Consider the following 14,440-nt stretch of genomic DNA (forward strand, 5'->3'; position numbering starts at 1 on the left):
ATTTTCATGCGGTGAGTCTCATGGATTTCATTGCACTACACTAGTACATACTACGATTGTCATGCCAATGTCACAGGTGTCATGTGTGTTGCAATGGGCCCCATGCCATGCAATTTCCTTAAATGACTCTCGCTTTGTATAGGACCATACTCTAAATGCTTTTGTTCACCTGCTGGGTTGATTAAATCCAAAACTGCTCAGAACACAGCACAGGACTGACAAAATGTCTGACTATACAGATGGTTAGACCAAATCGGGCTATTTAGGATGAGACAAAGGTAAAAGAAGATTTTGTTCTCTAAGCATAGAACTAGTTTACAGTTAGTGATGAAAATCAGTAATAAGTAAGAACATGGACTTTGACAACAATGGTAATGAATAATGCATGTATTTAAAGGTATAATAGCAAAACATGGATAAGGAATAAGTAGAACAAATGTATAGTAATAGTTAACATAATCCTAGATGGTGTATGGATAAAAGATTAGAAATTAAGTAAACCTGGAGGTTACAATGATGAATTTCTGTTACAGAATGTACTTAATGGTGACAATGATGCATAAAACATTCGTTTAAACAGGAGGTTCCATTAGAAACAGATGCTGTGTGGTTCATTTCAATTACAGTTTAAACTGGTCTATTTATCAGGCCATTTTTCAGTAAACCTTGTTTTTATGAGGTGCAAGTTATTTTTCCTTATCCTTCCTTGTAAGAGGTGCTAATTGTTGCCAGCATACAGATTCAGCCTCCAGGTGACTTTTCTTGATAATTTGCATTATGTTTGATGGGGAATTGTGTTGATAGAAAATATGTACATGTCCCTTCACTCTCCTAACTCCCCTGGGAAAAAAACAAAAACAAAAACAAAAATGTTTTCCTTTTTAAAAATCGTTTAACATCTCTGGGCCTCAGTTGCTTCATAATACCTCCCCTTCTGAAATCAGGGAGATGGACCATATGATTGTTTGAGATTTCTTTCAGTTTTTCTTTCTTTCTTTCTTTCAGTTTTAATAGCAATGATTATTGATTGTGAGATTCTGATATGTATGTTGATCAGTATCGTTAGTATAGCTTTTTCTGGTTGGAAGAAATAAAGATGGAATCAACTTTGCTCAAGGAAGGTGGGGTTTGTTGTAATGATACAAAGAGGGCTCATGAGAAGCTATATTATTGAACACATCTAGACCTCACAAGAACTAGAAATGGGAAGTAGAAAGTCTTTAGAAACTTGATTATTCTTTCCCTATTGATGTCAGACTCTGTCTCTGACCACTATTTTCTGCATCTTTTTTCATTTTCTTTATTCCTTTACAAACTGGCTCCCTCTTTTTATTTATAGTCTCTCTTCTCTCATAATCTTACATTAACAGGGCAGCCCCAGTTCTAAGTCATGAACTTTGCCCTTGGTCCCACAGCCCTTGTCTCAGATTCTTATTTGTCCAGTAGCAAATTCCTTGGAGAGTACTCTGGTCCATCACTTTTTTTTATTAAAGTCAATTTTATTGATATATATTCACATACCATGCAATCATCTACAGTGTACAATCAACTATTCACAGTACCATCATATAGTTATGCCTTAATCGCCCCAATCTATTTTGACCCCTTTCCTTACACCAGAAAGAATCATAATCAGAATAAAAAATAAAAGTAAAAAAGAACACCTAAATCATCCCCCCCATCCCACCCTATTTTTCATTTAGTTTTTTGCCCCCATTTTCTACTCATCCATCCATACACTGGATAAAGGGAGTGCGATCCACAAAGTTTTCACAGTCACGCTGTTACCTCTTATAAGCTACACTGTTATACAATAGTCTTCAAGAGTCAAGGCTACTGGGTTGGAGTTCGATAATTTCAGGTATTTACTTCTAGCTATTCCAATACATTAAAACCTAAAAAGTGTTATCTATATAGTGTGTAAGAGTGTCCACCAGAGTGACCTCTCGACTCCATTTGAAATCTCTCAGCCACTGAAGCTTTATTTCTTTTCATTTCATATGCCCCTTTTGGTCAAGAAGATGTTCTCAATCCCACAACGCCAGGTCCAGATTCATCCCCAGGAGTCATATCCTGTGTTGCCAGAGAGATTTACACCCCTGGGAGTTGGGTCCCACATAGGGGGGAGGGCAGCAAGATCACCCACCGAGGTGGCTTAGCTAGAGAGAGAGGGCTACATCTGATTAACAAAGAGGCACTCAGGGGGAGACTCTTAGGAACAATTATAAGCATTTCCCTGTTAGGCTGTGGTCTAAGATTAAATTCTGAGTTTACACATTGTAGTTAGTCCATATTGGTGAAGCATTGTAGTGTTTGCCTTGGTTTCTTGCGTACTTCACTCAAAATGCTGTCTACAGGATTCATTCACCTTGTGGCATGTCTCACAGCTTCACTCCTTCTAGTAGTTGCTCAATATTCCATTTCATGCATTCACCACAGTTCACCACTCTGTTCCTCAGTTGGTGTACCCTTAGGCCACCTCCACCCATTGCAAATCATGAATACTGCCTTCATAAGCACCAGTGTGCAAATGTCCATTCACGTCTCTGCCCTCAGTTCTTCCAAGTACATACCCCATAATGAGGTTGCAGGGCCTTATGGCACCCACATACTTAGCTGCTTGTGGAACCACCACACTGACCTCCAGAAAGGCTACACCATTCTGCCTCCTCATCAGCAGTAAATGGGTACATCCCTCTCTTCATGTTTTCTCCAGCACTTTTACCTGTATTTATATTTTTTCCTACAATTTTACAGAGTTATATTCACAAACGATACCATTATCCACAGTGTACAGTCAGTTGTTCACAGTATCATCATGTAACTGCAAATTTATCAGCACAGTCAGCACTTGAACATATTGATTACTATGAAAGTGGTTTTTTTTGGCAAATAATAAAAAGAAAAATAAAATGTCATGCAATACAATATAATAGTAAGGATAGAAAACAAAACCACTACCAAGAATCCCGTTTCCCTCCCTTATATCCCCCTCATACACATTAAACTTTGATATATTGCCATTGTTACATTTAATGGACACATGTTACAATGTTACTGTTGACAATAGATTCCAGTTTGCTTTGATTATGTGTTCTCCCAAATACCTCCTTTTTCAACACTCTGCATGGTTGACTTTCATTTGTTCTCCCACATGTAAACACATTTTTGTGTTTGTACATTTAGCAACAGTCATTGTTCACTCCAGTTTTTGCCAAGTTATACAGTCCCAGTCTTTCTCATCTAACTTTACCTCTAATGTCATACATTCCCCTATCCCACCTCCTTCAGCTTTACTCACAGACATCTTTGTTCAGTGTACTTACGATACTGTGCTACCTTCACACAGTATTATGCTATCTAATTCTGGATCTATACAATCAATCCTGCTGAACATTCTGTAGTCCTTCAGCATCAAATATCTGATGTCTCCCCTTTTTCCATTTCCTGGTAGCCTATGTTATCAGCTTTTAACTCTCAAAATTTGTTCCTTAATATTAGTTCATATTAGTGTCCCTATACAGTATTTGTCCTTTTGTTTCTGGCTAACTTCACTCAACATAATGTCCTCAGGGTTCATCCACATTATTATATGTTCCATGTCTTTGTTCTGTCTTATAGCTGCATAATATTCCATCATGTTTATATACTACAGTTTGTTTATCCACTTGTCTGTTGACAGACATTTGGGCTGCTTCCCTCTCTTGACAATCGTGAATAATGCTGCAATAAACATTGGTTTACAAATGTCCATTTGTGTCTTAACTTTCAGTTCCTTTGAGTATATACCTAGCAATGGAATAGTTGGGTCATATGGCAGATCTATACTTAGCTTCCTGAGGAAACTCCACACTGTCTTCCAAAGTGGTTGCACCAGTCTGCATTCCCAACGGCAATGAATAAATGTGCCTCTTTCTCCACATCCTCTCCAGCACTTGTAATTTTCTGTTTTTTGGATAATGGCCATTCTGGTAGGTGTGAGATGGTATCTCATTTTGGTTTTGATTTGCATTTCCCTAATAGCTAATGAAGTTGAGCATTTTTTTATATGTTTTTGAGTCATTTGTATTTCCTCTTCAGAAAAGTATCTGCCCATGTCTTTTGCCCATTTTTTAAATTGAGTTGTTTGTCTTTCTGTTGCTGAGTTGAAAGATCGCTTTATATATTCAGGATATTAAATCCGTATCTGATAAGTGGTTTCCAAATATTGTCTCCCATTGTGTAGGTTGCCTATTTACTTTTCTAACGAAGTCCTTCGATATACAAAAGTGTTTGATTCTGAGGAGATCCCGTGTGTCTATTTGTTCTTTGGTTGCTCACACTTTGGGTGTAAGGCCTAGGAAACCACCTCCTATCCCAACATCTTCAAGATATTGCCCTATGTTTTCTTCTAAGAGTCTTATGGTCTTAGTGCTTATGTTTGAGTCTTTGATCCAATTGGAGTTAATTTTTGTGTAATGTGTAAGGTCAGAGTCTTCTTTCATTCTTTTGGAAATGGATATACAGTTCTCCAAACACCATTTATTGAAGAGGCTGCTCTGTCCCAGTTGCTTTGGCTTGACTGCCTTATCAAGGATCAGTTGTCCCTAGATGCGAGAGTTTATTTCTAAGCACTCTATTCAATTCCATTGGTCAGTATCTCTGTCCTTATGCCAATACCATGCTGTTTTGAGCACTGTAGCTTTGTAATATGCTTCAAAGTCAGGTAGTGTGAGACCTCCCACTTCGTTCCTCTTTCTCAAGATATTTTTGGCTATTCGGGGCAGCTTGCCCTTCCAAATAAATTTGGTTATTGGTTTTTCTATTTCTGCAAAGTAAGTTGTTGGATTTTAATTGGTATTGCATTGAATCTATAAATCAATTTAGGTAGAGTTGACATCTTAACTATATTTAGTTTTCCAATCCATGAACACAGTATGTTCTTCCATTTTTTTAGGTCTTGTTGGATTTCTGTTAGCAGTTTCTTGTAGTTTTCTTTAAATACATCTTTTCTGTCCCTGGTTAAGTTTATTCCTAAATACTTGATTCTTTTGGTTGCTATTGTAACTGGATTTTTTTTTTTTTATTTCTTCCTGTTGCACATTACTTGTATATAAGAACACTACAGATTTTTGCATGTTGATCTTGTAGCCTACCACTTTGCTTTATTCATTGATTAGCTCTAACAGCTTTTCTGTAGATTTTTCTGGATTTTCTACATATAGAATCATGTCATCTGCAAACAGTGAAATTTTTACTTCTTTCTGTCCAATTTGGATACTTTTATTTCTTTTTCTTGCCTACTTGCTGTAGCTAGAACTTCAAGCCCAATGTTGAATAACAATGGTGACAGTGGGCATCCCTTTCTTGTTCCTAATCTTAGATGGAAAGCTTTCAATCTCTCCCCACTGAATATGATGTTAGCTATGGGTTTTTCATGTATTGCCTCTATCATATTGAGAAAATTCCCTTCTATTCCTATCCTTTGAAGTGTTATCATCAAGAAAGGATGTTGAATTTTGTCAGATGCCTTTTCTGCATCGATTGGGATGATCATGTGGTTCTTTTGCTTTGATTTATTGATGTGGTGTATTACATCAATTGATTTTCTTCTGTTGAACCAGCCTTGTATACCTGGAATAAACCCCACGTGGTCATGGTGTATAATTCTTTTAATGTGCTGCTGAATTTGATTCGTGAGTATTTTGTTGAGATTTTTTGCATCTATATTCATTAAAGAGATTGGTCTATAATTTTCTTTTTTGTATTATCTTTGTCTGACTTTGGTATTTGGTGATGCTGGCTTAATAAAATGAGTTGGGTAACTTCCCTTCCTCTTCAATTTTTTTGAAGAGTTTGAGTAGGATTGGTATTAATTCTTTCTTGAATTCTTGGTAGAATTCACATGTGAAGTCATCTGATCCTGAGCTTTTCTTTTTGGGGACTGAAGCTGGTTTCTGAATTCCAGCCCCTGGGGTCTGAATTCCCAAAAGTAGGGCTACCACTGGAGCTGATCCACGCTCCCCTTTCCTTGGGAAGTTATGGTCTTTAGTGAATTTTCTCCACCACTAGACTTATTGCTTTATCTCTCAGAGCTATCTTAGCTCTGCTCTTGCCTGGGCCCAAATTGCAAGTCTTTGAGTCTTTCTGTAATTGGCCTCTTAGAATAATTATTTTTTTTTAAAAAAAGAAAAAGGCAAAAAAAAAAGAAAAGAAAAGGAAAGAAGGGCCCAGTATGGACTACTTACAGTCCTTCCAGTTCTAATGGGCTATTGAAATGCTAAAAGACAAGGAGTTGAGGGTGAGTAAGGAACCATCAGGAAAGCAGAGAAACCAGCTTTTTGGACAAGGGCTCTTGCTCCCTGGATTTGCATATGTGCCTGATTCTGTTTTGCCCTGCCCTTCTCTGTATTATGTTCACTGGAACTCCAAAAACTCTCTGTTTTTATTTTTGTTTTTTTGTGTTTTTTTTGCTGTTTTTTGCTAGCCCTATCACCTCTCCACTGGGCTGACTGCTCCCAGATTCTCTGGTATCTGGTCTCAGTCTATCTATGGTTGGAGTTTTTGTTCAGGAGTCTGAGCTTTTCAATCAGAGTTGCAACTACAGTTCTCCTTCCTGGTTCCCAGCACCAATGGCCCCTCCTCCCTCAGGACTGTGCCTGGCAGGGAGGGGTGCAGGCCCCCTGGCCATGAGAACTCAGAGATTTTGCTGATCTCAGCTGCTCCACATATCTGAGTGTTGTATGAAGTATGCCCAAGCTCAAATTCCTCTGTGGTGTCTGGCCCACACAATTCCTTGCTTTCTACCAACTGCCCTGGAGGTATAACTAAAACCCACACCTCACCACTCCGCCAATTTGCCCCACCCCTTCACATCATTTTGAGCCAGGATGTGTTGCCTGTGGATCAGCTCCTCTTCAATCATTTCCAACCACCTTGGTCAAGTTTGGATGAGGGTCGGGTCATGTGATATAGAACACGGCCATGCTCAGTCAGTAGGGGCTGTTAGAGGGCAGTTTCCATGATGGAAGGACCTAGTAGAAATGGTCGGCAATGCTATAGAGCTCTACAATCAGCCTTTGAGGAAAGCAAACTTAGCTTTGGAAACAGCAAATCTCACAGTTCAATTAAACTGTCGTAATACTTTACAGGGTAGAGGAGGTTGTGTCTGGGATCTCTTATAATATATATTCAAATCAGTAAAAGATAAGATAAAGATGTATGCAAGAGCCTTGATTCTTTCTGAAACAAAAGCACAAATAGGACTTTCTTGAGAACAGCTTGAAAAGGAGGGATGTCTTATATGATCTCTTAGAATGGATGCAGTATTACGAAATGTTAAGGTAATATTTTTTAACTTATATTTTTATTAGAGAAATGGGCTTATAGAACAATCATACATAAAATACAGGATTCCCATATGCCACCCTATTATTAATATCTTGCATTGGTTTGGTACATTTGTTAAAATTGATGAAAGCACCTTTTTATAATTGTACTATTAATCATAATCCATGGTTTAACTTAGGGCTCTTTGTTCATGGTGGAGTTCCATGGATTTTTTAAAAAAATTATTCTGTTACTATATATAGAACTAACATTTCCCCTTTTAATTACAGCCAGATATATATTTCAATGCTGTTAATTATGTACACAATGTTGTGCTACTATCACCACTATCCATTAAGAAAACATTTCCATCATTCCAAATAGGATCTGTATATATTTTAAGCCTTAATTCCCTATTCCCTATACCCACCCTATCCCCTGGTCACCTATATTCTAGATTCTGACTCTATGAGTTTGCTTATTCTAATTATTTCATATCAGTGAGATCATACAATATTTGCCCTTTTGTGTCTGGCTTATTTCACTCAGTATGATGTCTCCAAGGTTCATCCTTGTCACATGTATCAGAAATTCATTCCTTTTTATGGCTGAATAATATTCCATTGTTTCTATACACCACATTTTATTTATCCACTCTGGCTGATGGGCACTTGGGCTGCTTCCATCTTTTGGCAATTGTGAATAAAGTAATTTGTTGCTTCACTAACACAGTCTAAGATATGTGCTGCCTGTAGAGGCAGGTAATAAGGGGCTCTCACTTTCTAAGACCACTTGAAATTTTCTCAGTGCTCATCTGACTAAAATACATACCTCAATATATTTGCCTAAAACACATAACTATTTTCTCTATTCTAATGCTAGATAATTAATGGACTTTTTATCAAATTATATTTCTTATGGTAAAGTGGAAAATTACAAACCTTTTAATGTCAGCATTCTCTAGTAAAATGTTTTGAGGGATATGTTAGAAGCTTGGGGTAGACAGTTAAATATACTTATTTTTCAGGATAATAGTGGTAAAATGTTTTGAAATATTTGACTGATACTAAAGAGAAGAATATTTTCACCTAAGACGGGATTGATTTCTCAATCTTAGTGGTGTTGACACTTGCGCTGGAGATTCTTCATTGTTGGGGGTTGCACTGTGCATTGCAGGATGCTAAGTAGCATCCTTGGCATCTACCCATAGATGCTTGTACCCACCTTTTCCCCCCAGTTGTGGGAACTCAAGTTATCTCCAGACATTGCCAGATGTCTCCAGGGGAGGAGGGGAGCAAAATCTCCCTGCATTTAAAACCACTTACCTAAAAACATTATTTTTACTCCCAAAATGAAATGACTTTTATTTAATATACTTATTTTACTTGCACCTTTAAACATTTTTAGATTTAAAGCGTATGTTCTTTTGCAGTTTTGTTGAGCATTAGCGATTTGGTATTGTCTATCCTGCCTTTCCCCCAATGAATCAAATTCTCTCATGGCTGAATTAGCCTGACCAATTTCATTAGCAGCCCTGCACTCGTTCATTTGCTTCAGTGTCAAAGAATTCCCTGTGGCTCAGAATTCCTAATATGTCTCACTTCCTCTTACAGAGTAGCTTGCACAGTTGAGAAAGCTGGTCGAACACTTGTAAATAACCTGGAAAAAATGGATTTAACACTCTTGGCAAAATGTTAATCCCTTTCATTTCTTTCTGAAAACTTCCCCACTCTCTATAGATTGACTACTCTTTGGACAAATGAAGAGTTAATAGAAAATTTGTTGTATGTAACAGCAAAATGCAGCAATTTTAAGCTTCTCTTTTCAATCTAAAAAATAGGATATACCAAAACAAAGTCCTAGGCTTTCTGATGTTCAGCTGTTATTGTTAATGTTTGCATTAAGGTGCAGATAGAAAGAATAATTTATTTAAACTACAGAAAATAGCTTCGCTGACATTTAAATCCTTCATAGCTGCCTATCTCACAAGATTATTGTTCGAACAAATGTGGAAATAGATATGAGAGGGCTATGAAAACCAAGAGCATGGAGCGCTCTCCAGGAGAAATGGATTATTGTCAAGTGTGTTGCATGATATAGACAGTATAAAAGGAGAGATTGTTGTGTTTTAGATCTTTCCCAAATATTCACCATATTCACCACAATCATCCTTTTCAAAATGCTTAATTAAGTTTATCAATCTCATATGTCCATATTTCTATTTATCAAGGAACGAGGTCCTAGATTAAAGCAATAACCCTAGAAATGGATACGAGCAACAGGTATGAAGGGTGTTTGTTCCACTTCACTCCATTTGCAAATGTAATGTACTAGTGCATATAAGTTTTCATTGGATTGCTTCTTAATGCAAATAGGGAAAATTGCTGCTTTAATTTATAGTCATCGTGTGATTTTTATTCAATATTTATTGAAAACAGAGTGAGTTGTGTAGAACAAAGATAGCACCACATGCTTATAGTTCTCTCTGTACGGGAAACAAAACAATCTCCAGAGGGAGAAGGGGAAAAGTCTACACACATACACGCACACACACACACACACACACACACACACACACAAGCATGTGCTCACCAGAGATCATTCATGTTTCCATTATTTTCTCCTTTCCACTCTCTATTGCTTACTTACCACAAATTCACATTTTGATTATAGCCTTTTATTATTAGAGTATTAATTTGCCATTATAATCTTTTATATTTTAGGTATTGTTTTCCCTCTATCACACATTGAAACTTTCTCTATTGAGAATTGTGGAGTAAGTATTCACCACATGTTCTGTCGTGAGGGAAACCTTCATAGCACTCCTAAAGATCTGGAAACTAATAGGATTAGTAAGAGTACTCAAACACTGTTGATTGTGATGGTCACCATAACAAAGTTTACAGCAGCATGTCTTTAGCTAATTTTTAATTTTCTCACACAGGCTGAAATACAAACAAGAAGCCAATACCAAGAGCTGGAACTGATCACAGACAACTGGTTATTTTCATGGCCAACAGGGTCCTTCTGCCTACAAATTGTTTCATAATCATTTCTTTAAAAGTAGAAATGCTTATGAAAATGAATATGAACACTCCAAGTAATTTGGAAGTTTGATATTAATCCATCCACAGCAGTGAACAGTTTTGAAAATATCTCTTATTTATCTAGCGTGTTACAATTTCTAAAGTGCCTTCACCTTAATTTCCTAAATTGATGCTCACAACGCTGCAGTAAAATGTTATTATCTTCATTTTAGAAATGAGGTTTCTGAGATACAATGGGGTTAAAATGGTTGCCCGTGGTTACATAGCTAACATGTAGTAGAGTTCAGAATCAAGGTATTTTGGAATCTAAGACCCAGAATCTCTCCAATCACTTTGCTCCAAAAAAGCATGGTGTTAAGAATTTGAAGAGAGTGTAAATGAGAGTGGTAGCAATTAATAAGAGGTTTGTATATAACCTTGTGGGTACTTTTTTAAAATGAAGGTAAAGTGGAAGGAGATTTTCAATCTTTAAAGGGATATCATATGAGTATCAGTGAAAACAGATGTCTTCCTTGCCATTTAACAGGTATGGCTTTGATCATCAGTAGTAACAAATGTTGCACACCAATACAAGACATTGTTGGTGGCGGGGTGCACAGGAATCCTGTATTTTATGCATGATAGTTTCTTAAACTTACAACATCTCTAAAGAAAAGAAGAATGGCTTTGAATTATTGCAAGATGGTTTCTGAGTAAACAATATAAATGTTCATGAATATAATGGTTATAGAAACCTAGAATTCATTATTCAGTATGAATATTGTCTGATCTTTCAGGACTTTTCAGAAATGCACAAATGCCCTTTCGGGGTCTGGCTGAAGTGCAGTTTGTCCAGATATGAGGCATGATCTGAATCAAGGCTTCTTAACTAGTGATATACAGGACAATGGCAGTACACAAAAATTGTACAGGAGTTACACTGTGTTTTCTTAATATTAGCCAAGGCATTCAAAAAGTTACTATTGATATATAAATGTCCTTTAAAAAGGAAAGTGTACTTTCTGTTTTTATAATGTTGGGACCTAGGTTTTACTGTTACCATTTATTTTCTTTTAATGAGCAATTTCTTTAAAAATAGACAGTAACTGAAGCTCCAAGGTGATCATCACTATGCCTCCCTAATAGCTCGATCCATTTATTGAGCCTAAATCTTCCTTTTCTGCCACTGTCAGGGGAAAACTGACAGAATGCAAAGTGCAGAGGATGTCCTTAGCATAGCCTTTTTGCAGAGAGTGAGCAAACTCTGACCACAAACCAAATCCTCAGCAGAGGTTAAGAGAAGAATTGTTGAGCAGTTCCATCACTGACATCAGTTCTCAGGCCAATTAAACAGCTCTATCCTCATATGGTTTATAAACTACTTTTAATGGCCGATAGACCAATTGTAATTCTCTAGAGAGATCCAGCTAATGGTCACTGGTAACTTATGTGACTGAAGCAGAGTAGTATTCACTCAAAAGGCATTTGCAGTTTGAAAAACATCCTCTCTTTTTAAGTGCATCCATTGTTAGTTATTTAGCAACTGCCCCCCCCCCAATAGTACTATAAATATGATATTCAGAGGTAAACTTTTGTGAAGGATCTCTCAGTGCAATCTCCCTTTATAACCTTTCTCACGGTAGTGTTACCTTCCTTTCAGACCTTAAAATTCAAGTAAATGTATTTACCCTATATTAAATATTTGTGTATACATTCAAGTACTCCTCTGGTTCTTTGAACCTATCAGTTGCACTATATTTGGAGGTGCAAATTTCAATGTATTCAAATGTATTCTCTTAGGGACAACAGGACTAGGGGCCTCTGGGAAGCTACAACACTGCATGCTACCAGGTTCTTAACAAAAGGCCTTAGATGATGATTATAGTAAAATTCTTTTCTGGCTTCCTTTATTTCACAGGATTATACACTCACCATGTACTTCCAGCAGTCTTGGAAAGACAAAAGGCTTTCTTATTCTGGAATCCCACTAAACCTCACGCTAGACAACAGGGTAGCTGACCAACTCTGGGTACCAGACACCTACTTTCTGAATGACAAGAAATCATTTGTGCATGGGGTTACAGTGAAAAATCGAATGATCCGACTGCATCCTGATGGAACAGTGCTCTATGGACTCCGGTAAATGGCTCTGTGTTGCATGTTTTACTGTTTGGGTTCTTGTTGCTGCCATTTTATTTTTAACTTGGGGAAGTGGGCAGTTTTGAGAGAAGCAAGTAGCAGAATATATAGATGCTCTCTTTTGTATTAAAAATAATACTAAAGACTAGGAAATCTCTGTTGGAATAACTTGAGCTCAATATAGCCAACTTTATCCATCAAAGGTAAGTGAATTATTTGCCCTGGATTTAAAATATTAAACATAACAATAGGAACATGTGTCTTTGCCTGCCAGATTTTACATTAGCTTGTTCCTTGTTCAAGAAGTTATATCTTCTTTAGATAATTGCTTGATTATCTCAGAGCCACTTTGCACTGAAGTGAAAGATGCTGGGTGTTGGTTATAGCCACTTGATTATGAAAGGGGTTTGGGAGATAGTTTGTTGAAAAAGTAGAAAAATATTTTGTGGTTATTTTGAAATTATGCACAGTATTTTTTTTTCCTTTAAAGCTTTGTGCTTTAGCTTCTATGTTGAGGTTCATGACCCATATTGAATTAATTTTTGTGTTTCATGTCAGGTAGGAGTTGAGATTCACTTTTTCCCATATGGGAATCCAGTTATTCCAGCCATATTTGTTGAACATGCTTTCTTTCCCATTGGATTGTTTTGCTGGTTTTGACTGTAGAAGCACAGATTTGCTTCTGGACTCTATTCTGTTCCATGTATCTATTTGTCAATCCTTAGGCAATACCATGCTATTCTAGTTACTCTTGCTCTATAGTAAATCCTGGTGTCAAGTAGTGTAAATCCTCCAACTTTGTTCCTATTTTCAAGACTGCTTGGCATTTTGTGTCTCCCTGTAAATTTTATAATCATTTTGTTAATGTCTATCAAAAAAACCAACAAAAGCCTTCTGGTATTATATTTGAGATTGCATTACATCTGTAGATCAATTTCAAATTTTTAAAATATTGAATCTTCTAATCTATTAATATGCTGTATCTCTCCATTTATTTAGATTATCTTTTATTTATCTTAGCAATGTTTTGTACCATAATTGGATTTTGTTTGTTTGTTTCAGAATCATGTATAGAAACCTCATATACTTGTAGAGGCCTATTATTAACTCTAGTGTAGTTAAGGCCTTATTAAAAATTTTATAGTACATTTTAAAACAAGCTTCCAGTTCTACAAAAAAAAAAAAAAAAAAAAAAAAAAAAACCTACTTGAACTGTGATCTGTTATTGTAGAACAGTAGATTTGTGGTTCTTTAGCCTTTTTGGTCACTGTTTGTGAGCCCCTTAAGAAGCTGATGGAAGCTATGTCTCCATAAGCTCATACTTACTCCAACCTTTCCTTCCATTTCAGAGCTTTCCTTTGCTCCCTAAAGTTCTACCATGGAACATGGATACCAAATGATACTTCTAGTTAAGAATCAAAATCCCAGAATTAATGTCTGTAAGTTCACCAATACCCGTGAACAACAGACAAGTTAAAAAATATGGCAGTGATAAAATTTCTGCTCTTAATCTAGTGGTTGGTTTAAATAATAGCTTTTGTCCTTATGTTCAATAGAAAGCATCAGCTGATCTTGGCAAAAGGTCTTTGGAATTTGTCCATTCAGTCAATACCTAAGAGCTTTTAACACTGGTTAAAAATCTCTGAGCTAAATGTCTCTTAGAAGAATGATGAAATAAATGAACAATTCCCTTGAGTCTTTTGTTAGTTATTACAGACAAAATAATAAATTAAATTAGTAAAGTCTGAGATCAGTGGCGGTCGTTAGTGATGGTTCATTTGTTGGAAATCAGCTGTAATTTTTCTGTTACCTAGAACACTTCTATCCAATATTCCCAAACTGTAAAGTTTGAACTACCCTTGTGAGACAACAATCCCATGACTCAATTTAGGCTAAGCAACTACTATGTATATAACTATACTGATTAGTCAAGAATGTGTTACGAGTCATTTAAAACACACACACAC

The 14,440-nt window shown here is 36.6% G+C and overlaps 1 protein-coding gene across 3 annotated transcripts in view; it reads left to right on the forward strand.

Annotated features, from left to right (window-relative positions):
* Positions 1 to 14,440, forward strand: part of GABRB1 (gamma-aminobutyric acid type A receptor subunit beta1) — a 534,121-nt gene that overhangs the window by 153,646 nt on the left and 366,035 nt on the right. For all 3 annotated transcript variants that reach the window (XR_005215852.1, XM_037829738.1, XM_037829737.1), the window contains exon 4: positions 12,253 to 12,473. Coding sequence is in view for 2 of the 3 variants with exons in the window: in XM_037829738.1 (XP_037685666.1) it covers positions 12,253 to 12,473 (221 nt within the window). In the remaining variant the exon portion in view is untranslated. The remainder of the gene's footprint in view (positions 1 to 12,252; positions 12,474 to 14,440) is intronic.

Source organism: Choloepus didactylus, chromosome 3 (genome assembly GCF_015220235.1).
Source record: "Choloepus didactylus isolate mChoDid1 chromosome 3, mChoDid1.pri, whole genome shotgun sequence".
NCBI lineage: Eukaryota > Metazoa > Chordata > Mammalia > Pilosa > Megalonychidae > Choloepus > Choloepus didactylus.